Source organism: Porites lutea, chromosome 5 (assembly GCF_958299795.1).
Source record: "Porites lutea chromosome 5, jaPorLute2.1, whole genome shotgun sequence".
NCBI lineage: Eukaryota > Metazoa > Cnidaria > Anthozoa > Scleractinia > Poritidae > Porites > Porites lutea.
Genome location: NC_133205.1, coordinates 40858181 through 40880390, shown reverse-complemented (window position 1 = coordinate 40880390; position 22210 = coordinate 40858181). Strand labels below are relative to the sequence as shown.

At 38.6% G+C, this 22210-nt stretch overlaps 1 protein-coding gene across 2 annotated transcripts in view; it reads left to right on the top strand.

Annotated features, from left to right (window-relative positions):
* Positions 1-22210, top strand: part of LOC140937675 (uncharacterized) — a 25760-nt gene extending 3550 nt beyond the window's left edge. Inside the window, exons 4-25 of one of the 2 annotated variants that reach the window (XM_073387236.1) lie at positions 565-863; positions 5148-5271; positions 5713-5772; positions 6103-6163; positions 6368-6414; positions 7394-7548; positions 8472-8728; positions 9840-10064; positions 10769-10923; positions 12552-12630; positions 12711-12789; positions 13010-13077; positions 13842-14641; positions 15720-15858; positions 16393-16643; positions 17366-17442; positions 17765-17858; positions 18086-18128; positions 18219-18288; positions 19016-19121; positions 20375-20506; positions 21287-22210. In XM_073387236.1, coding sequence (XP_073243337.1) covers positions 565-863; positions 5148-5271; positions 5713-5772; positions 6103-6163; positions 6368-6414; positions 7394-7548; positions 8472-8728; positions 9840-10064; positions 10769-10923; positions 12552-12630; positions 12711-12789; positions 13010-13077; positions 13842-14641; positions 15720-15858; positions 16393-16643; positions 17366-17442; positions 17765-17858; positions 18086-18128; positions 18219-18288; positions 19016-19121; positions 20375-20506; positions 21287-21391 — 3426 coding nt within the window. In that variant the 3' untranslated portion in view covers positions 21392-22210. The remainder of the gene's footprint in view (positions 1-564; positions 864-5147; positions 5272-5712; positions 5773-6102; positions 6164-6367; positions 6415-7393; positions 7549-8471; positions 8729-9839; positions 10065-10768; positions 10924-12551; positions 12631-12710; positions 12790-13009; positions 13078-13841; positions 14642-15719; positions 15859-16392; positions 16644-17365; positions 17443-17764; positions 17859-18085; positions 18129-18218; positions 18289-19015; positions 19122-20374; positions 20507-21286) is intronic. The other variant, XM_073387237.1, reaches the window with a different exon arrangement.

Here is a 22210-nt window from a genome sequence, read left to right as displayed (position 1 = left end):
CGTATCAGGTCAATTTTTGCTTTGAGGAAGAAGAAAGTTCAGCCATGGATATACACACTGTATGGTCCTTTTTTAATAACAAAAACCAAATAAATAAGCTTCATTGAGTTGAGTCTGTGTATGTGAAAATTTGCAAGGCTGACTTACATGTATGAGGCTGATTTCAAATAATGAACATATGAATATCACATATTAGACCTGTGGGATAAAGAATTAAATGTAAAGAAGATCATTGCAGTGCTGTTAGAGATACAACATCTGCATAAAGAAGGCCTGGGAGCTGGCAGCTTGGCAGCTGCAGTTAAGTTGCATCTTCTGCTTGCACTTCTGGACAAACTTGAACTCTACATTTTTCTGCATGTTTTACTTGCTTGCAAGCCAAACATTGTTTTTAATGCTGTTTTTTTGGGGGGACCGGGGGGGGGGGGTTGTGTCAAAAACACTCTGACTTAGTCAACTAATTGGCTTTCAACAAGACCACTCTTATTTCAAAACATTCCTCAAGCTTTAACTTCAACAAATATAATAATTATGATCATTATTTGCTGTTTATTTCAAATCTAGGGTCCAACATTAGATTATGATGGAATCCATGACAGAAGCTTAAAGCATTACTTTCACAATAATAACGTAAAGAAGCAGTTGCAACAAATGCACACAGCTCGGAACCAAGATGCCCGCGAGGGTACAGTGAGAGGTTTTATGGACCAGACCATGGCATCTGTGGATTATAGACTCAAGCCTGGTCCTATCTCACCTTATGCTATACCTCAGATGGTAACACCTAAGCCACCTCCACACCGACCACAAGCCACGATAACTGTAGACCAGTATATGAAGACAAAGAGAGGAGCTAAGCGAAGGTACATTATTTGAATCATTGTTTTATTCCTAGACTTTCACTCAACTAAACAGGGACTGCCATTGGTTGATTCTTGGTCATGTGGCCTTGACTAAAATCAATAATGTGTCTTGATTGTGATACATAAATTTAAGCAATGTACCCCACTTGGGATACATTACAGCATGTGATCAAAGCATTGTGGAGAGTGGCATGACAGAAGGTGGGAAAAACACCGACAGTTTTCTTTTTCATGAATGAACACAACGATACAAACATGAAGCCTAGCTAGCTCATGTTTCTTTTGTTGCTGTTGAAGTGAAAGTGTAGAAATAATTATAACAAAACACTTAATGTCAAGTTCCTCTGGAAACCAGTTAGTTTTGCTTTCCCTTGAGTCCTCATGTTTCCCTCGACGAAGGTACATTATGAATTACTGTTCAACTCCAAAGAAAAATATTACTGTTTAGCAGTTTAGCAGTTCTAGCATTTTTTCAGTGCTTGAAGTAACTCATGATACATTTGAAGTATGTGTGTGTGAAGACATTGCAAATTGAATGGCTAAAGACATATATGATGCAAGTAAATCCCCTATGCTGTCACCGTTCAAAGGAACCTAGTCATCATTTCTTTTCCATGGTAAATTTAAACATTACAGTACAGTCGATCCTCTCGGTATGGACACCTCTCTAATATGGACACCTCAGACTCTATTACTGACAGTTTCTAAGTCCCGACGAAACTCTCATATATATATATATATATATATATATATATATATATATATATATATTTAACAATTATTCGCCGAAGGCGAAGTTAATATTGTTGAATAATCCCCGAGACGAAGTCGAGGGGATTATTCAACAATATTAACTGAGCCTGAGGTGAATAATTGTTTTAGTATATTCACATGAAGTGATCTAAACAGAATCAGAAAGGAACCCTTAAAAAAACGATTAGTTTGATTGACGGGTGAAAATTCATGCGTGAACACGAAGCCGTAAACAGTTGATGCGCAAAAGTTACATCTTTACAGTATCTTCAAACATGGCAAGTGATAGTTTTAATCCTTTTGTATCGAGTTTTGAAAGCTTTAGCATCAACGGTTTAAAAGAAAACGCCGAAAATTTAAATTACTACCCAATTCTGAGAATAAAAGTATCTAGAGCTTTATTTCTGTCAACTCACCGTGAATGAGAAAGTTTTCTTCGTCGCTTCTTGCAAATGCTGTCAACAGCGGCCGCGATCAAGGTGAGCGTTGTTTATCTCCAAAGTTCTTTGCCTTGTTAACTTGCTGGCACGTACAATTTTCGAAAATATTTGCCTTCCTCTCTTCTCCATAAATTAACCTCTATTTATAGGCAAAATTGGTCTTGCGAGAAAATCCCGAAATCACAAAACAGTGACAAAGCGTCCTCGTTTTCCTCTGAAGTGGTAAACATAGCTTCGAGCGTACAAAAAGTCAGCTAAAGTAAACCACTTCACAATAAATCACGCTGTTTAAACACCATGAAGTCTTTTCTTGCCTTCAAAGTCATCAGCACTTGGATATTCGTGTATTTTCAAAAAGGTTTTACTTTGAAACTTTGGCAAAACACCCAGTTCACGACAGCGATTTTGTTCGACTTTATATTCACCGCCTAGCGCGGTGAATATAACGTCATAGTCCGAGATAGCTAACCAATCAGATTGCTTGAATTACCAAGATCACTGAGTGTGTATATACTAAATATATATATATATATGTTGTGTAAAAAAACGGTACCGTAAGAAAGCTGTTTTTTTACACTGATATATATTTGTAAAAAAACAGCTTTTTTACAAAAATATATTTTGTAAAAAAACAGTCCTACACTAAATGTTGCTGGCGAATTCAGCTTGTGTTTATATTAAAGTTGTTTAGCCTTTACAAGTGTTTTCGGGCTTATTTCTCGATCTCTAAAATAAAACACGCATTGCCGTACGTTACAGACGTCTTTATAGTCCCTAATTCTTACAAACGAATCGGCCGCTGTTTCTATGGCCTTACAAGTTGCTCTGTGTCTTGCAAAAATTAGACTAACAAGCGAGTGTATGTACGCTTGTAGCCATAGGCTAGCGTTTCCCTTTGCTTGATTAGCCGACTGAACATGTTCCTACATCATGTTGAAAGCTTAAAGTTGTAACGCAGACATGACACTCTTGCATTCATCAACATGGATTTCAACATAGCATGAATCCCGTGATAGAAGTCTAGCGCAACATACATAATACAGGAAATTGCCTAACAATTGCTGTTATTGATTCTTGCTGAAGATTTTATGCTGGAAATGGAGTTATAATTTATTTGTCCACTGCTAAGACCATCAAAGCATTATAGCCAAGTATTTTGTTGACAGTTAAACCGATTATTGCAGCTGATAACCTTGGGAAAATAGATAAATAATACAGAACAATATTCTGTACAGTTTTCGGCTTAAACGAAAGTAGCAATGAAGGAGAGAATAGAAGGCTTTGGTTGCTGCAAGAGATTGTGACAGGCATTGCTTATAAATAAGACAGTGAACAACCCAGCTATTCTGTTATTGCCTAACATGCAGTTACTGCCGTGCGTGACCTCCGCCGATAAGCATAACAAATGAAATTACTGCCTGTTCCTTCTTCGCATTCAACAATTAGAAGGTCCTGGAAAATTGAATGACAAAGGAAACAAGAAGAAATAATAAAAAGAATAAAAAGAACGTAAATTTTTAAGGCTGTCAGCGAGTTAACAAGGGAATTTAAAAGCCCCACAATAAAGGGGACACGGGAACGTGAACGTGACTAGCCGTATATATTATAATCTACGGTTTGAGAAGCGCACGAAAAAGTTCGAACCATGCTATAGAAAACAGCCTGTCTTCGATAAATGGGTTTGTCAAATGGTCTATTTGTGTAAAATAGCAGGATTTTTACATAAAAAGGCAGCTTTCTTACAAAAATATCTTTTGTAAAAAAACAGATTTTTTACATAAAAAGCAGCTTTTTTACAAAAATATATTTTGTAAAAAAGCAGCTTTTTTACAAAAATATATTTTTGTAAAAAAGCAGTATTTTTACAACCGTTTAATTTGTAAAAAAGCAGCTTTTTTACATAAGAAAGCTGCTTTTTTACAAAAATTTATTTTTGTAAAAAAGCAGTATTTTTACAACCAGGTAACTTGTAGAAAAGCAGCTTTTTTACGTAAAAAAGCTGCTTTTTTACAAAAATATATTTTGTAAAAAAGCAGCTTTTTTACATAAAAAGCAGTATTTTTACAACCGCTTAATTTGTAAAAAAGCTGCTTTTTTACAAAAATATATTTTTGTAAAAAAGCAGTATTTTTACAACCGCTCAATTTGTAAAAAAGCGGCTTTTTTACATAAAAATGACGCTTTTTTACAAGGACCGTTTTTTTATGCAACATATATATATATATATATATCTTGGCCCCAGAGAGTAAATTCATATAAACTTAACCTCTTTATTACGGACACTGCTGTGATCAGGTGCCGAACCCGAATCCTGATCACCTGAATCTGCACAGGGTGAATCCCGTCTAGTCTGGCTGATGAGCTATGCAAGGTGATATAGAGTCCAGTATGCACAGAGGAACATAACTGACTTTTTTAAGGCTTCAATAACTACATATAGCATAAAGATCTTCTCTATTAGATTTTGTAAGTTCTAGTTACTGTTAACTGCACTTGCAAAGTAGCGAAAGACGCTTTCAGAATTGTACTTCACATTAATTACTTTAAATGTGGTTTAACAACGAGTATGAGCCTAGTTTTAGCTACTCAACACTTAAAACTGTAAGTGGAGTCATAAAAGTGATGTCATCATAATGACCTCTTCGCTCTGTCCCTTTGGTGTCCGTATTAGAGAGGTTCGACCGTATAACAAGTTGTACTGCTGTCAATATACTTTTTTATTAATTGAGTTATTCTCGTACATCAGGGTGCTACATGCTCTTGACAAGAGCCTGAACTTAAACCACCATTTCTACTATTAATAGTTTGTACCTCTTTCTATAATAACAACAACAACAGCAACAACATTAGTCAATGAATGACTGGCTGGGACAATCCAATATTATCTCACAGTGGAGCAAAAGCATTAAATCTATCATACAAATTATAATAACAAGTTATTTGAAAGATGTTACTCGATATATCTATACTTGCCAAAGGGGGCTCATTTGGAAACAGCAAGATGGCACTCTAGGGGGGTACCGGTAGGTAGCTAGAGCCAAACACTAACATCTGGAAAGTATGAGACTTATAGTGCATTTTATGTTTTCAGAAAACTCCCTGTCAATGTGGTTGGCAAACCAAGGAGAATACTAAGACGATCCCCTCCTCAGCATGTTAGTCGAGATGAAAGGGAGAGACTGGTTAACATGGCTACTAAACTTATTGTTGCTACGGTAAGATTTCAGATTACTGTTTGATGACTTTTCATTTAGAAAAACACCATCACTGCTTGAATACACTGTAACTCACAGTTTGTCTGTCAAAGATCCTGTTACAGAAAATTACTTTATTTATACTTATAATCATCAACTACCAGCAGTCATTTTTGACTCATGCATTTTTTTACTTTTTGTGTCCCTTAATAAAGAGGTTACCACTTAAATGTATATGCAATGTAACTACCCTCAGGAAACTATATAAGCTGTGATCTCACTATTATTCAAAGAGAATGAAGCAGTGAGTTCATTTTACCAGTGTTACTAGTTACCATAAAAGTTATATTATTTTAAAATTAAATTGTTATTCTTAAATGGAGATTTATTGCTTAGGTCTTTTTTTGAATCCTTTATTTAACATACTTTCTGTAAAAAATCTCTGTTTTTTTTTAAATTCAGGAAACTGTTGCCTTACCTGCAACTAAAAAGCAAAGCAAAGGATTTCAGGCTTCTGAAAAGGTAAAACATTAAAGTGTAACTTATCAATTAAAAATGTTTATTACCTTGCTTACATTGTTATGAACAAAATTTTAGGTCATTATTATCTGCCTTTTTTTCAAGAAAAAGATTTGCAAGGTTTTGTGTCCTGGTTTTTTTGTAACAAAGTACCATTTGGTATAACTCTTCAGGGATCCTTTATACACTGTGTCATGTATCCATATACCTTTCTCTTTCATCTTTTTAGCGACAGAATAATTAGATATTTTTGCAGGTATGTGGATATGCTAGTTGATTAGATCATTGATTAACAGACTCTGTGAGTAAATTGGTTGGTTGATTGACTTTCAGGATATTCCCAGACTTCAAAGAGAAAAGAAGCGCCAAGTGGCCACAGAGTCACTCTCATCAGGTACTCTAGACCTACACATGTGCTAAAGAGTTGTGGAGATCTACAAGACTAATGTTTACATTTTTTTATCTTATGATATTAATTTTGTTGGACTTTTCAAGTTGGATACTTTTTGAGAGAGCTCGTTGATATTTCTAGTTGTGGCTTATCTCTCTGGACCGATTTCTATCCTCAAATAATTATTAATTTTTCCCATTTCTCTAGATTCCGAAGGTTCTCAAAAAGTATCAAGACGACCTGCCCCTCCAAAGGTTTGTGGCAGTTTTCATTGGTAACACCAACCACAGATGAAACAAGACATATAGCTGAATGTACATGCATGCTTTCTACTATCCGCATACAAATTCTCGAGACTGGTCTCCATACTTTTCTTAAAGAATTAGTCAGGAGAATTTGATAAAAAATCAAAGCATTTCCCTTACGTGATCATTTTGGTTTTTTAATAACCTTTTCTCTTGCATTGTTAGGAGAAAATTTATATTAGGGAGTTTAAGCTTCACGTATATGGCAAATGTCAAACGTCAGATTCAAGTTGGGAGTTTCCCAAAATAGAAAATGAGCAGATAAAAACAGCTCAAAACAATTCTTTTGGATAAAAAATTGCGTGAAGCTGCTAATTTATGAGTAGAAATAATGACCAGTAAACGATAAGTAAAGGGGAAACTTGGTCATGTGGTACAAATTCAATCAATTATCAATCAATTATCAATCATTCATTCAATTTATTTATGTCAATATGTGGGACGGGGTTGTCCCAATCACTGGAGCTGGAAACTCATGTATGAAACATATGACAATAAAAATACTAACTTATAATAATACAATACATTTCAATAAAAATAATTTAAAAGATCATACGCGTATAAAAACAAATAAAAATAATATATCCGTGAATGCTCAAACGTTCAAAGCAACACCCTCCCGCGTCCTACTGAATTAATTAAAAACTAAAAATTGTAGGAATAAGTTAAAAACCCTGAGATAAAAAAAAATAAATCTAAGATATAGAAAAAACCCTAAGATATACAAAAATAATACACTTACAACTGGCTTTTAAGTTGATAAGATTAAAAGATCTTAAATGCTTACGAAATTCACTCAACTCAGTTGATCTCTTAATGCCCTGTAAAAGCCCTGTAAAGGGAGTCACAATGAATGTATGCATGTATGTATGTAAAAACTATTGATGTTGGTCCCTCTTGGCTGAAGTTTTCGAAATCATTTTTCCAGGGTAAACCCAGATCAGGGTCAGCTCCTCACAGAAGACCTGAATCCACATTTTTTAAGCCATCCTCTTCAAGAAGAGATGGAGAGAAACATGGCCGAAGTGGTGTCCATGTTGTGCTGCCTGGAGGATCACAAAGTGACGATGAAGATCGCCTCAGGTGAAAGAAAAACACGAGTTGTTGTATAATTTAAGTTAACATTATTTAACTAAAGCTTGGTTTTCAACTTTTTAACCCAAAATTTAGCCAGATCCTCTCCCTCCCGTAGACGTGACAGTTGTCTTAGAATCAGATACTTATAAGTCATAAACTAAGTCCAGAGAAACCTAGAGGGCCCATGATGAAGTTTACGCCAGTTTGTCAGTTGGCTCAAATTTGTGTGCATTTTTACTTGTTCACATGAACTATTTGATCAGTATTACAGGTTCAAAAGTCAAGTTTGCATCATGTGCAAAAATAAGAAAATCATTGAAGAAAACTTCGCTGCTTGTTCCTTTGTGTACAAATGACTTTGTTTTGTTTTTCAGGGGAACAACTTTTTTTCCACAATGATTTTCCAAGACTCTGCATGATGCTCTTTGTTTTGAGCCAGTGGAGAAACTGGATAAAATTCAACATAAACATTTCATACGTGAATAATGACGAGGACAAGATTTGACTTGAAGTTTTTCGGGCATATTCTCAAAAAATAGACACTCGCAGGCTTCATTTCACTTTTTTCACCAGAAAAGTTAACAAGGATATTTTTATTGAATGAAGTTAAGCCCCCTCCGGATCGCGAAATGACAAAACTTTTAACATTTGACAAATTGTTTCCGTTACTACAACACCATAACCTGCACTAGAATGGCGATGGCTATCGTATTTTCCCGCCAAAATGATGATGGTCACGCACTTGCACACGCACTGCTTATGTGAAAATCTTGTTCTTGTAGTTGTTCTCATTTTGGATTCCTAAGGTCTCTAATTATACTAAATAAGGAAAAACAGAAACAGTCATGGTAGAAAATAGAATCTCCAGCATTTATATTGCATACTGATGTCTGTGCCCTTGGTGAGATGTTTTCTTGGTGATTTTGTAGGTCATTAGTTGGACGCATGAATTTGGAGGGGCGTGGCAGCAGTGTCATTGCATCAAAGCACCAATCAAAAGAAACTAGACCTAAAAGTGCGGCTGTTCCACAGAATTCACGGACAGAGGAAGACAGTTATGATGATGAAGAATTTGAAAGTGGAGGATCTCCAAGACTGTCCTCCACTTGTACAACGCCGAGGCAATCATGGATGGAAAGTGAACATGAAATGATTGATATGTCTACACAGACAGTTGTTCATTCGGGTGAGTTGCTTTGTAATCATCTGATCAGGGGCACCCAACGATGGTTTCCTCCTAAATGTGTATTTAAAACTCTTTTTAGGCTATCCAGAGTACTTTAAGATATCTAGAAATGCATTCTAATCGGCACCATAAAATTTGTATCTGTTCGGTCATCCCAGGAGAACGTAAGTCTTTTCGAAATTACAAGGGCTTCAGTATTATTTTCCGGAAAATTTTTGATGCAATTGAACGTTTTACGAAAGTGAGAATTGTTCTTATTCCTCTCTCCATTACATTTTTGAATCCCAAAAGTTTTAGGTTGCCTTTTTCTTTGAAAATTAGCCTTACATGGGGAGTAAAATGTCAGAAATTAAACTTCAGAAAATCGTAGAGAATTTATTAGATAAGCTTCGAAAATTGTACCTGAATGGAACGGTCATCTAGAAATTTCTAACTTTCGCAAAGACTTCTGAGACTGTTATCGGGGACAGGAAAAAGAATTAGCCAATAGCTGACCGGCACATCCCCAGTAACGATGAATTTGGCTCCGTTACCCTTTTTGTTTCTTTAGTGGCGAATGGTAGTCTGTTAGTGTGGTAGGTGGGGTGGGGTGGAAGAGGGGTAAAGGGTAGCCTGCTGGCAAGCTCTGAAGGGGGAAGGGGACAGGGCTGGGGAGCTCTTTCCCCCCTCCCATAAAGCCGATGGCCTCGCCTTGCCCTGGGACGATCCCTGGAAAGCTGCTTGCAGGCTAGGTAGCAAAACACGGGAGATTAGTGGCTACACACGCTACTGCTCCTAGACTGCTAACAGTTTAGAGCACAAAATGCAGCAAAGCATTGGAAGAAACTGTGGCAACACTGCAAACGACATCTGCTGGCATCTCTTGCAGTGATAAAATGAGTGGAACTTTTGTGACCTATTCTCACCACCTGGGTGTGTGGGGAAGGGGAGCGGAGGGGAGGGGATGGAGCATTCTGCAAAAATCACTTCACTTTGACTTGACCCACCTGTAGTAGAAAATTAAACACGACAAAGGCCAGCTGGAAACTGCATATTCAATCACAGTGCTGCCGCCAACTCAGACCCCTTTTCTCGAGGCTAACCCTGCATAAGTTCATCTACATCATTGTAGGTACACAGACTGTTAAACAATATGACGAAGATTTGGATCAGATTGACAGACATATCATCCTCCCTTCAAGACTGTCGCCAGTCAAACAAACCCCGTTAGAGAGAGTCCAAGAGGTGTATGTGTCCACAGAGACAGCAACAGTTGGAGCAAGTACCGCAGACATCCCAACATCAACACCTCTTTCCGCAGAAACACAGACGAGAAACAGGGAATTAGAGCCTAAAGGTTCGTTAAGTTTAATTTACTTGGCGCCAATTTCAGCCTGTAGCATAATACATAATCCTGCCCGTCCCACCTTGACGTGATGTTACGATGCAGGACAAAAGTCCTTGGGACAGTAATGCAGTATTCATATTTTTTTGTAACTTCTGGCTTCCCTCATAAAACAGTGCAACCTTTCGAAATTTTTTTGCTGTTCTCCCACAAAGTCGAAATTGGGAAAAAACTTCTGGATATACGCGTCCAAAGTTGTTTGTGGGGTGAGGGGAGGGGTTGGGCCTGTGTGAAATGGACAACGTCACAGAAATGCAAAATTGTCCCAAGACTTTTGTCCATGATTGTAGCTACTCCCGCTTGGCTTTTAGTAATTTGTTATGGCGTTTTAACAACTCAACGTCATCTATTTTTACTTCTGAATGAAGCAAATTTTCATGAAAATTAGAGAGGGCTCACGTTTGAAGCAATCAATACTTAGGCGACGTAGGGTGACTCCAGTAAACACTGCTCCTTCATATTTTGATTTTTAAACTGACAGTGCGGTTGCATGAATATGGAAGACGAATTGTTTATATTTTTCGTGCTTTCGCAGATTCAACTCTGCAATTCTCATAAAATAACGAACAAATAACGATTGTTACGAGAAGTACAAAGTAGATGCTGTAACATTGCAAAGTAACCAACTGCTGCTCTGTTGTTTTGCCTTTGAACAGTTCTCACTTATGAAGTTTACATCCTGACGGGTGACAAGTTAGGCGCTGGTACAAAGGCTGCTGTAAAGTTGACTATTTTTGGAGAATACGGCAACTCTGGCGAGAGGCAGTTACTACGATCAAGAACGCACAGATCGAAGTTCCAGCGAGGACAGGTAGGAAGGTCGCGAATCGGAGCGAAAAGTAGGAACCCTCATATTTTTGTCTTAAATGTGTGCAGGATATTCCACTAAAATAATTTACTTTACGTCCCGGGACCATTCAACAAAGTCTAATACGGGGAGGTGCCATCCCGAAGTCCAACCGTTTACTCTTTTATATATACCATTTTTGGCAGAAATGGTATCCCTTTAGCATACCTTCCACTGAAAAATGGTACCAATTTCAATTCATCTCCCTGCTTAATAAGAATAAATCAGAACCAAGAGACTATAAAGGGGACAGAGAGGGCATCCCTCATATACACCCTATTCCATTGGTAATTCGTCTCGAGTTATTTTTAACACCACAGATCTCAAGGGGGATTAGACAACAGCCAATCACATAGCGCGAATGTTTTCCGCGTGGATGACCCACGCTGAGACCCACGCGTCCTTCACGAAATGACGTAGAACAAAATGGGGGAAGAGGCGGAGAGCGATTTTGCTATTCCTTTTGTCGACGAAAACGACTACAGCGAGATTTCTGCGAAAGCCGTGTCAGCGAAACCGAAATTAGAAAAGAATCGCCCTTCCTCTCTTGTATAGAGCTAACAGTAGAGCAGGGAAATCCTTAACACACTGAATATTCTCTCAGGATCATTTATAATTTACAGTTTGAAGAGAGCAATTTCTGGTTTGATGTTTTTTTTTTTCAGTCTTTATAGCGATTATTCCTACCCACTTACTTTGTCAATTGTAGGCGAACCCTCCTAAAGCTGAATTTCAAGGGACCATATTCAAGCTCAGAAAGAGAAATAAAATTTCGTCGTTGCTTATTTACGTCCTCCATAAAACGCGAAATTAGGCATTTTCACGTCGTAGTCGTGCAAAAACCGGAAAGAAATGAACAAAAAAGTGTGTTGCACGTGCGAAGTTGTTGTTTTGCTAATTAAACCTATTGTTTTTTTGATGTTCTAGTTGTCGTCCGCGTCGTTGGATCTTAAACTCCCTTAATTGTACAAACGACCGGTTTCAATAGACCGGCGAAATTTCTCATTTTATTAAAGCACTGAGGTTACGACAACTTCGAGTTAAACTGATTTCACGGGTTGTCAAAGAGTCCAGCGATTCCTTTTTCCCAGGTGAGCGCCGACTCATTTCGCTTCAATATTCAGGAATGCTCTCGATCTTTTTACGCTTTCATTGCCTCTCGCCCGACATGTTTTGCACGGCGTTTGGTCATGCGAAACCTCCACGAAACATCCACGCCTCGCGCGAGGTAACTTTATCCCGATTCTAAAAATAACTCGAGACGAATTACCTATGGAATAGGGTGTATATGGGGGATGCCCTCTCTGTCCCCTTAATAGTCTCTTGATCAAAACGGAAAGTCGTCCTGTCAGCTGTATAGCCATATAAAACAAAGGCGCGTCTTTTCGAAACATTTGAATGAAAGTCCTTTTTAATTACTTGTTCGATAGATTTTCCTGTCCTTTCATATATCCCATACCCTGTCAGAACCTGAACCCTGAAAAAGGTACCCCTTTCGGGCGGAGCCTCTCAGTATAGGCCATTATAGGGAGTACCCCTCGGGCTTTACGTAAGCTTAGCCAAAACTAGTTTTCTGTTTTTTATTCTTTTAGGTTGACATTTTTGTCATAGATTCAGTTTTCCTTGGAAAGTTGTCAAGCATCAGAATTGGACATAACGAAACAAAGTTAGGTGAGTTAGTGTCGGCATCTGACTATCGGAAGTAATTGGTTCCTTCATTTTACTGAATGTTAAATCGTTGGTACTTGCAGGTTATGGTTGGTTCTTAGACAAAGTTTATATCAAGGAAGGTCCCGAGGCCACGAGAGCATTTGAATTCAAATGCAACAGGTGGGTGTGTGTTTTATTGCTGCGCGAGTGTTGAACAAAATCTGGAAGTTGATTGGCTGACTGGAGTTTGTCAGTGACATACCGTATAATGGCTGCATAATTTTTATCCGTTAAAGTTATTTAGGTCCCTCTTGGTCGATTTTAGCATTTTTAAATGTTTTTGTCACACGCCATTCCTCTAAGTTCACCTCATTTTATATCATTTTTGTTTTTTATTCAGGTGGCTATCTTCGCGCGATGATGACGGACAGATTATTCGTGATTTACCAGTCTGTGATGTCTTTCCAGGTATAACATACTTTGATAAGTCTCTTCTTGTTTAATCTTCTTGTGGTTACTAAGAAGCGCGCGCGTTAACTAGTGTCATTAGGGACTTTACAATCCGACGACGCGATGGTAGTGACAATGTCGCTTAAAAAGTGAAGTTACGTTCTTTCAGTCTTTATCGCGAATATTCCTACCTATTTACTATATCAAAAGTTGGCGTACCCTCCTGGAGTTGAATTTCTTGGATCCCTATCCAAGTTCAGAACGAGAAATAATATTCGTCGTCACTTGTTAGAAATTAGGCAATTTCACGTCGTGTTCGTGCAAAAACAGCGGAGAAATGTACAAAAAAGTGTGATGCACGTGTAAAGGTGTTGTTTTGCCTTCTAAACCAATTGTTTGTTAGACGTTCTCCTTGCCATCACGTCGTCGGATCGTAAAGTGCCTATTTTGGCGGGAAAACGCGATAGCCGCTGTCCTTCTACCATGAGTTCTAGGGAAAATTTTAGTGACGGAAGTTTTATCATTTTGTGATCGGGTAGGGCTTAACTTCCTTCATTAAAAATAACCCGTATTAACTTTTCTGGTGAAAAGAGTAAAATGCAGCTTTCAGGGGTGTCTATTTTTGGAGAATACGCCAAAAAAAACTTTTAAGTCAAATCTCGTCTTCGGCCTCGAATCTAAAGGACCTAAAGGTCTGTATTTTATCCGCGAATTGGAAATGTTACGTAAAAAGCTCTTTTCTTATATAATATTTACTTTTATCATATTCGCTTTTTGCGCAGCGTCCCATCTTGTAGCTGTCCTACCAAGGATCGACGAGAGACAAGACGAAGACTTTTTCAGAAGCGCTAGTGACAGCGACAGTTTCTCAAGCGATGAAGATAATGTTCCTGCTCCTGACTTAAGAGAAGCTAAAAAGAAGCCAAAGAGTCAAGAGGAATCCCATGTAGAGAAGACTTCAAAGCATGTGACCGAGCCAGTCGTGTCCAAACCCCCTCCAGTACCGACTCCCCGTGAAAGCGAGGTTCAGGAGGACGGCTTTATCGCTGTAAAGGCTGAAAACCTGTTTGATATCAGCGAAGGCGAGGATGACAAGCAAGGGGGTGTCGAGGAACTAGAAAACGAGAAGTTTTTCGACCCCGATGATAAGAGCGATAATTCCGAGAGCGAAGACGAAGAGGAGAATTCAAGAACACAGGGTAAAAAGCGAAGAGAGGAGGCAGAAAATTCAAGTGAAAGCGAAGAAGAAGAGAAAGATGAAGAAGAGGAAACGGGAGGTGAAAAGAGAGCAGCTGTAACAAAGAACGGGTCAGATAATCTCAAACTTGTCACTACTGCTATGACATCGTTCAAGAAAGCGGCTGGAAGGAAGACTAAGGATCAAGAGTTTGGAGCAGAAGAACAAGGCAAGGAAGAGGAAAAAATGGAAGAAAAAACAAAAGTGGAAGAACAAGAAAAAGAAGACGAAAGCGGTGAAAACGAAGTTGAACAGGAGAAGGACATAGAGGAAGCGGCGCCTGAAAAAGAGGAAGAGGAGGAGGAAGAGCCTCGGGTTGAGTTTACTGGTGATACAAAGCCTGAGGTAAGATCATTCTTTTAGTTTATAGACAGAAAAATTGGGGAAAAAGATTCTGCCATCTTTAACATGAAAAAATACTGCTTAACTTTAAGTAAAAAAAATTGCTCCGGAGAAATTCCGTAAAACTAAATTGTGTTGTTAAATGACACTCACTATTGAGCGGAACACGCAAGAGCACTGAAGAAATATAAGAGACCAGGAGCCGCTCCTGAATAGACAGACGCTAGCAGTTACACTCTCATTTGGGAAAAGGTTTTTTGTGCGTAGGTTTTGTTGGTGGAGAAAGCCCTTCTTTGTATGCGAGGCAACTTTCATTGAATTTTTCCAGACTTACGTATAGGCTTTAAAAGTTTAGTTTTATCAAGCTAAGTGTATAAATTAAATTGTCCTTTTGTAAAGGATTCAAAGCCAGCATACCAGCGCGAAAACAGGCTTCGTTAAGGCAAAGACGACGACGAAGAAGAAGGGCTAGAGTTTGAAACGTTGGCTTTTGAATCTCTTTACTGTGGTAAAATTGATATAACAATTTAGTATATACGACTCATTAGTGTTTCATTCCCTCACCAACGCAGTTTCTCACTTTCCTTGCCTTTTCCAGGCAGTCCTATTCTCGAGGCGTCGGATACAGCGCTGAGGGAGACTGAGGAAGTAAGGAGTCTCTTCGCTGTTTTTGTGCTTCTCCGATGCCTCGAGAATGCAGTGAACACCTGAAACGGGTTAGACTATCAACCTTCACTCTGTCGAGAGTTAGAGCGAACGAGCTTTAAAATTTAGAAAGATTTGCTTTTATCAACTGAGTTGGTAAGGTAAATTTGTGATTGCAGGGATATAGAGAAACTGATGCTTCGGGTCCTAGCCCTTCGTCAGAGCGAATCGATTATTTATTTCCGTACGGTGGCTATTTCTTCCTTATCAATACAGTTGATAAAACTAAATCTTTGTATTTCACTCCCCCAGCGATGCAACACCCCAGTTTTCGGAGAAACTAACCCCTTTAATTTCTACGCTCTTCTCCAACTGGGGGGCCTGTTTACCGACTGACTGATTGTGATAAATTCAAAGTCAATGATTTTCTTGACAGAACGAGCGTGAGCGACCTATTTCTGCCCAGAGTGAAGAATTTTTCGAGGGATTTAAGGCTGGAGTGCGCGCAAAACACGAGAAGGAACGAGAGCGACACAAGGAATCTGTACATGAAAGTGAAAGTGTCCTGAGAAAAGGTTTGTTAATGTTTGCAGCATCTGAGAATTATTGTGTTTTTGATAAATATTTAGCCTGAGAAAATAGCCGACATTTTGCAACACCATGGGCACTACTGGTTTTCCCGCGAAAAGTTGTCCGAAGTAGAATGGCGAAGGAAATTAAGAGGTGAAAAACACGGCGCAACTTTTCTGCCATGCAATTTTGCGATGAATATTGTGTCGTCTCTCTGAGCCGTTAGTAACGTGCGATTAGGCGTTTTGCGACATAGAGAGAGATATAGGAACTGTGTTTGATCGTAGGCTACTTTTAAGGTGGATCAAAGTGAACACGTCCAACTTTATTCTTAAATTAACACATGACATATACTTTTTTTTTCCATTGATATTTTTTATCTAAGAATCAGCGAGAAAGTCAAACTTATTGTTTTCCATTTTTTCGCTGTTTCCCTCTGGATCTGTTTGGCTTATTGTTCGTTTGATCTTGGTAAAGTTCTTGATTGCCCTCTGATTTATCACCCGGTGCAATGTTAACTGCTTTTTTCTCCCGTTAAGGTATTTCAATACATGACGCCGCCAAAACAGGAAACCTTGATCGAATCAAAGAATTGATAAGCGTAGTTCCTGAGATGAAAAATAAGACTGATGAACGCGGTATGAACCCACTGCATCTAGCGGCAGCCAACGGCAGACTGGACTGCGTCAAGTGGCTAGCGGTCAGCGGTGTAGACCTAGCAGAGGAGACTCCGACTGGCTATACCGCCATGCATTTGGCTGCCATGAATGGTCACGTGAACTGCATGATGGTAGGTTGGAAAAGAAACAGCAACTACTACGAAAAAAAACCTACCAAACAACCAATAAAGAAAAAAACTAATTAGCCATTTCTAAGTTGCCTTAATCGTCTTTTTTAAAACAAGGGAAAGTGTCTTGTATCTAGCATGGTGAAAAATTAATTATCATAGAAATTTTGTATAAAAGGTTTTCAAAGTTCGGAAATGGCACTTTGTTTTGTGGGTAAAGTTCGAAGGGCCATGTTAGTAACTCTTAAACTTAGGCGATATCTTGCAGCAGTTCAACAGTCTGAAAAATAAGTGTTAATGTGGCTAATAAGCTATATCGCGGAACGCAATATAGCTGAGGGAGTTAAGCAGCTGTTTTACCGGTCCAGAACCCAGTCTTGAAAACGTAAAGGGTAGTTGTTCACTGATTTACTCGATTATTTTTGGTTGTCCCAATCACACTCTGTCGAATTTCTTGGCGTCCATTTCTGGTTATTCATGTTCCGGTTTAAGAAGTTGTAAAAGCAGAACAATGAAATAGTCGATTCTATTGCGAGTTTCTGCTAATTCCTTTTACTCTACAATTTACCAAACGGTCTAGAAAACTCCCATGTAGTTTCCAAAATAGCACACGTCCCTGAAAGCAATCATACTCTCTTAACAACTTATGAGCGCTAAGACATTTATAATACCGACACATTTTACCAATTATTCTTTACTGATTTCATTTATCTGTTTTTGATAAGATCCTCTCAGCCATGGGAAGTACGCTGAGTTCTAGGACAATTGATGAACTTACTCCTCTTCATCTTGCTTGTATGAGGTAAGTTGAATATTAAATTTGTAACTGTAATTTTGTTTACCCTCTAGGGATTCTTGAGGACTCGTTTAAAGTTTTCCGTGCGTTCCACATCGAAGTGTTGGTTTTTAAGGAGAGCGGAAAACTATAGTGCCCAAGTAAAACCTCTCTGAGCAAGGTGGAGAACCAACAGCAAACCCAACCCACATATGGCGTCGACACCGGGATTTGAACCCGGGCCACGTTGGTGAGAGGCGAGTGCTCTCACTACCGCGCAACCCTTGTAAATTCTTCTTAAGTGACCTAGAAACAGTACTTTTGTTAAAATGATTTTATTTTGTTGCAGCGGATTCACGGAGTGTGTAAAGTGGCTTATTGCTAACAGAGCCAAAATAGATCTGGTTGATAACAATGGACGTACGCCGCTGGATATTGCTGAGGTAAAATATGTTGCTTATCTTTTAGTTTGATTTAGTTGCTTTGCCCGTTGCTTAGCCTCCCACACAGATGTTCTTTTGGCTAGTCACGCAATCCTCCGGAACGCGTGACGAAGCCCTAAGAACGTCCGCGTGGGAAGCAACTTGCTCATTGCTGCTCAGAGCAGTGTTAATTCAGTTTGTGCACCTGATTACAAATAAAAATTTAAATAATGTTTTCTTTGCTGCAGGAATACGGCCATGAGGACTTAGTTAAACTCCTCAGGAAATTCAGTAAGTTATTGTTGTATTTGAAAGCTAATTTTTTTATATTTCAGTTGGTTTTAGATTTAGCGGTAACTAACATCCCTATTTGTCGTTTAGAAAAAGAACTCACAAGACAAGACAGCACGCTTGCTCAACTAATGACCAGTGAAAGCAAGAGAAGAAAGAGGTGAACAAAAAGTTACATTTGTTAAAAGATTATTGTGAAAAATGTTTAGCAAGGCGGTGGGTCGTTGAGTTAGCAACTCTATAATTCGTATGACGCATGTATCATACACATAAACTGTTTACAGGTAGCCATTTCGACTCCTGAAGGAGTGGACGATCATGAGGTTATCCCTACATTAAGAGCTGTCCTTACAGATTACCCACCCAGCCCAGGAAAGGTTAACCACACCACCAGGGTCTACGTCCCCTACTCTTTTCGAACAGTGATTCGGTATCGTGATGTCACAAGCAACTTTACTTCTCGAATCAAAGGCGTTTCTTCAGATCAGTGATATGGCTCTGAATTAGCCTGCAGTGCAGGCGTTTACTTCGGGCAAGCGAATCAAAGATGGCGGTTACAACAATGCGACGAACATAAACAAGCGGCTTTCGCCCGCCCAAAATGCGCCTGCACTGCAGGCTAGCACTGAATGAGAGAGCCGCGTTTCTTTGCTGCTTGTAGTATCGATTCTATAGGAAGTGATCAGGCCCCAGTTGTTCAAACGTTGGATAGCGCTATCCACCGGATAAGTCACTATCCAGCGGATAGGTATTAGGGAAACCAATTACGCTATCCGCTGGATAGTGATTTATCCGGTGGATAGCGCTATCCAACGTTTGAACAACTAGGGCCAGGATGATACGGAACTGTAATGCTATAAAAGCCGCTTTTCTTTGCTGTTTTGTAGTATCGATTCTATGGGAAGTGATCAAGACGGTGTACCATCCAAAGTCTCTGACAGCGGAGTTGGTGGATTGGAGAGCGGAGAGGACAGTTGGATCAGTGATACAGAGGTCAGTAACATCCTCCGCATAGTTTCGTTTAGAGGAAAAAAAAAAGATCTGAGATTTTATAGCCTGTGTACAGACGCCTCCTCTGTACACAGGTTAAGATTTTAGACTTAAGAAAATTTCACAGTGCCGACACTTGGCAGTAAACATCACCATTGACGGACTTTCTCCGTACAAGGCTTATCTTATCAGTGCTTACTAGTAAGTAGGCTTTTTTGCTTAAACTGGCAAACACTAAGCTAAAGGAAATTAGAAGTGGCTGTTTCATAACTTCAACAGGGAAGCGGTCGCTCCGAATCGTTGAGTTTGAATTGACGTTGAGGTTTTGAGATGACGCTTAACCCCTTGACCACGGATCGGGTCATTTCGGGTCAACATGGAACCATTGAGATTTTGCATTTCTGAACCGACTTAGCTTTCAGTTTAAGTAATTAAGTTGATAAGTAACGAATTCAGGGAGGATAGATCTTTGCAAGGATTCTAGAGACAGAAAAGAAAGGAAAAGGAAAGAAAAAGAGAAAGAAAACAAATGAAGCTTAATGGAAATATGCGAAAAAAATATTGAGAATCTCATTTTTAGCCATTTCTATGCTAACTGGTAGAAAATTAAAAAAACGGTCCTGAAACGAGAGGTTGGTAAAAAATGTGGATTTTTTTCGCTACTAAAATTCTGTATTTTAAGGTATAAACGACCTTGCATTTAATGCTTAGAGGTTGACATTTTCATTGGGAGACTGATTACTTTGCACCTCATAATAGAGTACACTACGTGGAAATACAGCGTAGAGGCAGAAGTCTAATCTTGGATTCTTGTAAAGAAGTGCAACCGAAGTTACGACTTTGAAGTATAAGTTGATGAAAACCGTAATTTTGATGAGAATGGGACAGACGATGATGCATATTCATTAAGGAAAGTGTCTCAAATCGTTTTGGAAATACATGCTGTGTGGGGCACTGTTATTTCTGAAACAAAAAAATGATAAACATAAACCTAGTCAGCTTATGAACCTACTCATAGATCAACTTATGACAAGATTTAATATTTTCCACCCGTTTTTAATCTGTGGACGAAATTTTATGGTGTTACTATTGAAATAAAACCTCTTTGGTAGAACTTTGGCATACTACTTTTTACTTCTTGGTATTCTACGAAATGAAATTTGATTTTTTAAAAATATATATTACTCTGGACTCTCTAAGGAAAGAAGGGTAAAGTAATCGAGAAATCACTCTTTAAAGATTGTGTTTTGGTTCAGCAGGAGGACTTAACAATAGAAACAATGAAAGACTCACGGCCGGACTCAGCTACCAGGCAGCGACCGGGCTCAGGAAGGGAGCGTCCCGAATCAGCCTCGAGAGCCAGGACAGATTCCATAATGTCAATGGAGGTTTGTATGTCAAATGCTGTGTTTAACCGATACCACCATAAGCGCGGATATCTTACCAAGTTTTGTGAGAGCTTGTCAGCCGTGAAAAGCGCCATTGTTCTTAGAGCTCGACAAAATTGTATCACACGTTAAAAAATCAGTAGGACTATCAATCAATCAATCAATCAATTTGACATTTCTTAAACTTAAGGGAGAATGGCTACAAGCTTTCGTTTGCAACGATATCTGGGATCTTTCGGGTGGACAAGCGTTAGTTATAATTGGTCGATGGCAGAAACGAGAAACGATCCCAGAAGTCTTTGCGCCTCCCTGGCTTTTCGAGTTGGCTAAACCTCTGATTCAAAGCGAGGCTGAGTGTGAAGTCATTGATATGGAAATGATTTTTTATTCTCATACAAATAAAACTCGTTTTCACAAGAAAGGTTTTGCACTAAGCCTCGTTTTGAAAGTGAGAATTTTTGGAACTCGGAAATAGCCTAGTAGCGTAGTGGCGAATTCAAACTCAACTTAGATGGTGCAAAAATATATGCAGTTTTCTGGGTGCAATTCTTCTTTGATTTACGTTTGCAGTTTGTAAAAAACGTGCTCCTTTTAGGGCAGGTGCCTTTCCAAATTGAATGAATAGGTGAATGGTTGAGAAGACCAGAAAGTTTGTTCTTATTGTCTACATTACACTGTCCGAGTTTTCTCCGTAACACCAGTAACGATGTACGCATGCAGTATTATAGTAAACATGAGTTTCAAAGAAAGTATCATTTTATGAATTTTATTTTTCTACAGGACAGAAAGAAAAACTTTGAGAAGCAGCAGTCGAAAATGAAGAAAAGAAACTCAAGCTTCTTGGACAGTATTAGGATGGAAGTGGAAAATGAAGAGGAATTTTGAGGTTTTTTTCTTCAAGAGTCGTCAGTCAAGCGTCGTTTATATACAAGAGCTGGATAATACTTCTACATTTACGCAAGTGGAGCAAGATACAGCAGCCGATTGATGTTTAACAACAAAGAATCTCAAGTTAGCTAGTGTATAAGTTTTGCGCGAGTGGAGCAAGATCCAGCAGCCGATTGATGTTTTGATTGTTAACAACAAAGAACCTTCAGCTAGTTTATAAACTTTGCATACGGCTTTAGTTTTTCAAAAAGAAGCATAGAGGGTAAACCAGACTTGCAAAGAACCCCTTTAACTTTACAAAAGTGTATTATAAATCGTTACAACTGCAGGTTGTAATGACTACATGCACAGACATGGTTCATTATTTATGGGGTTTATAAAATTATCTATTTTGTGGGAAATACTTGTTTACACTTTAATAATAATAATAATAATACTAATAACATTTATTTATACCGCGCAAATTCAACTATACAGTTTTCAAATGCGCCTGAAAACTGTATAGTGATCAGCACTTTATCCACTAGAAAGAGTACAACGATAGTTGCATTGACAAAAATTGTCTTTTGATTATGTTAATTTTCTCAAATAACGCGATAATATATGAGTAACCCCCAGATGATGTAGATAGAAGATTTTATACATTCTGTACAGTACTTGAAAGCGGACCAACAAATTACGAGTCTAGTCGTCTTTAGGTCAATAAAGTATTCTAAAATGGTTGAGACCCACATACTGTAAATCAGTGATTATTTAAGCCACGTGCAATCAGACTCAACAACTGCCTACATTAATTAATTAAAAATGATGAACATA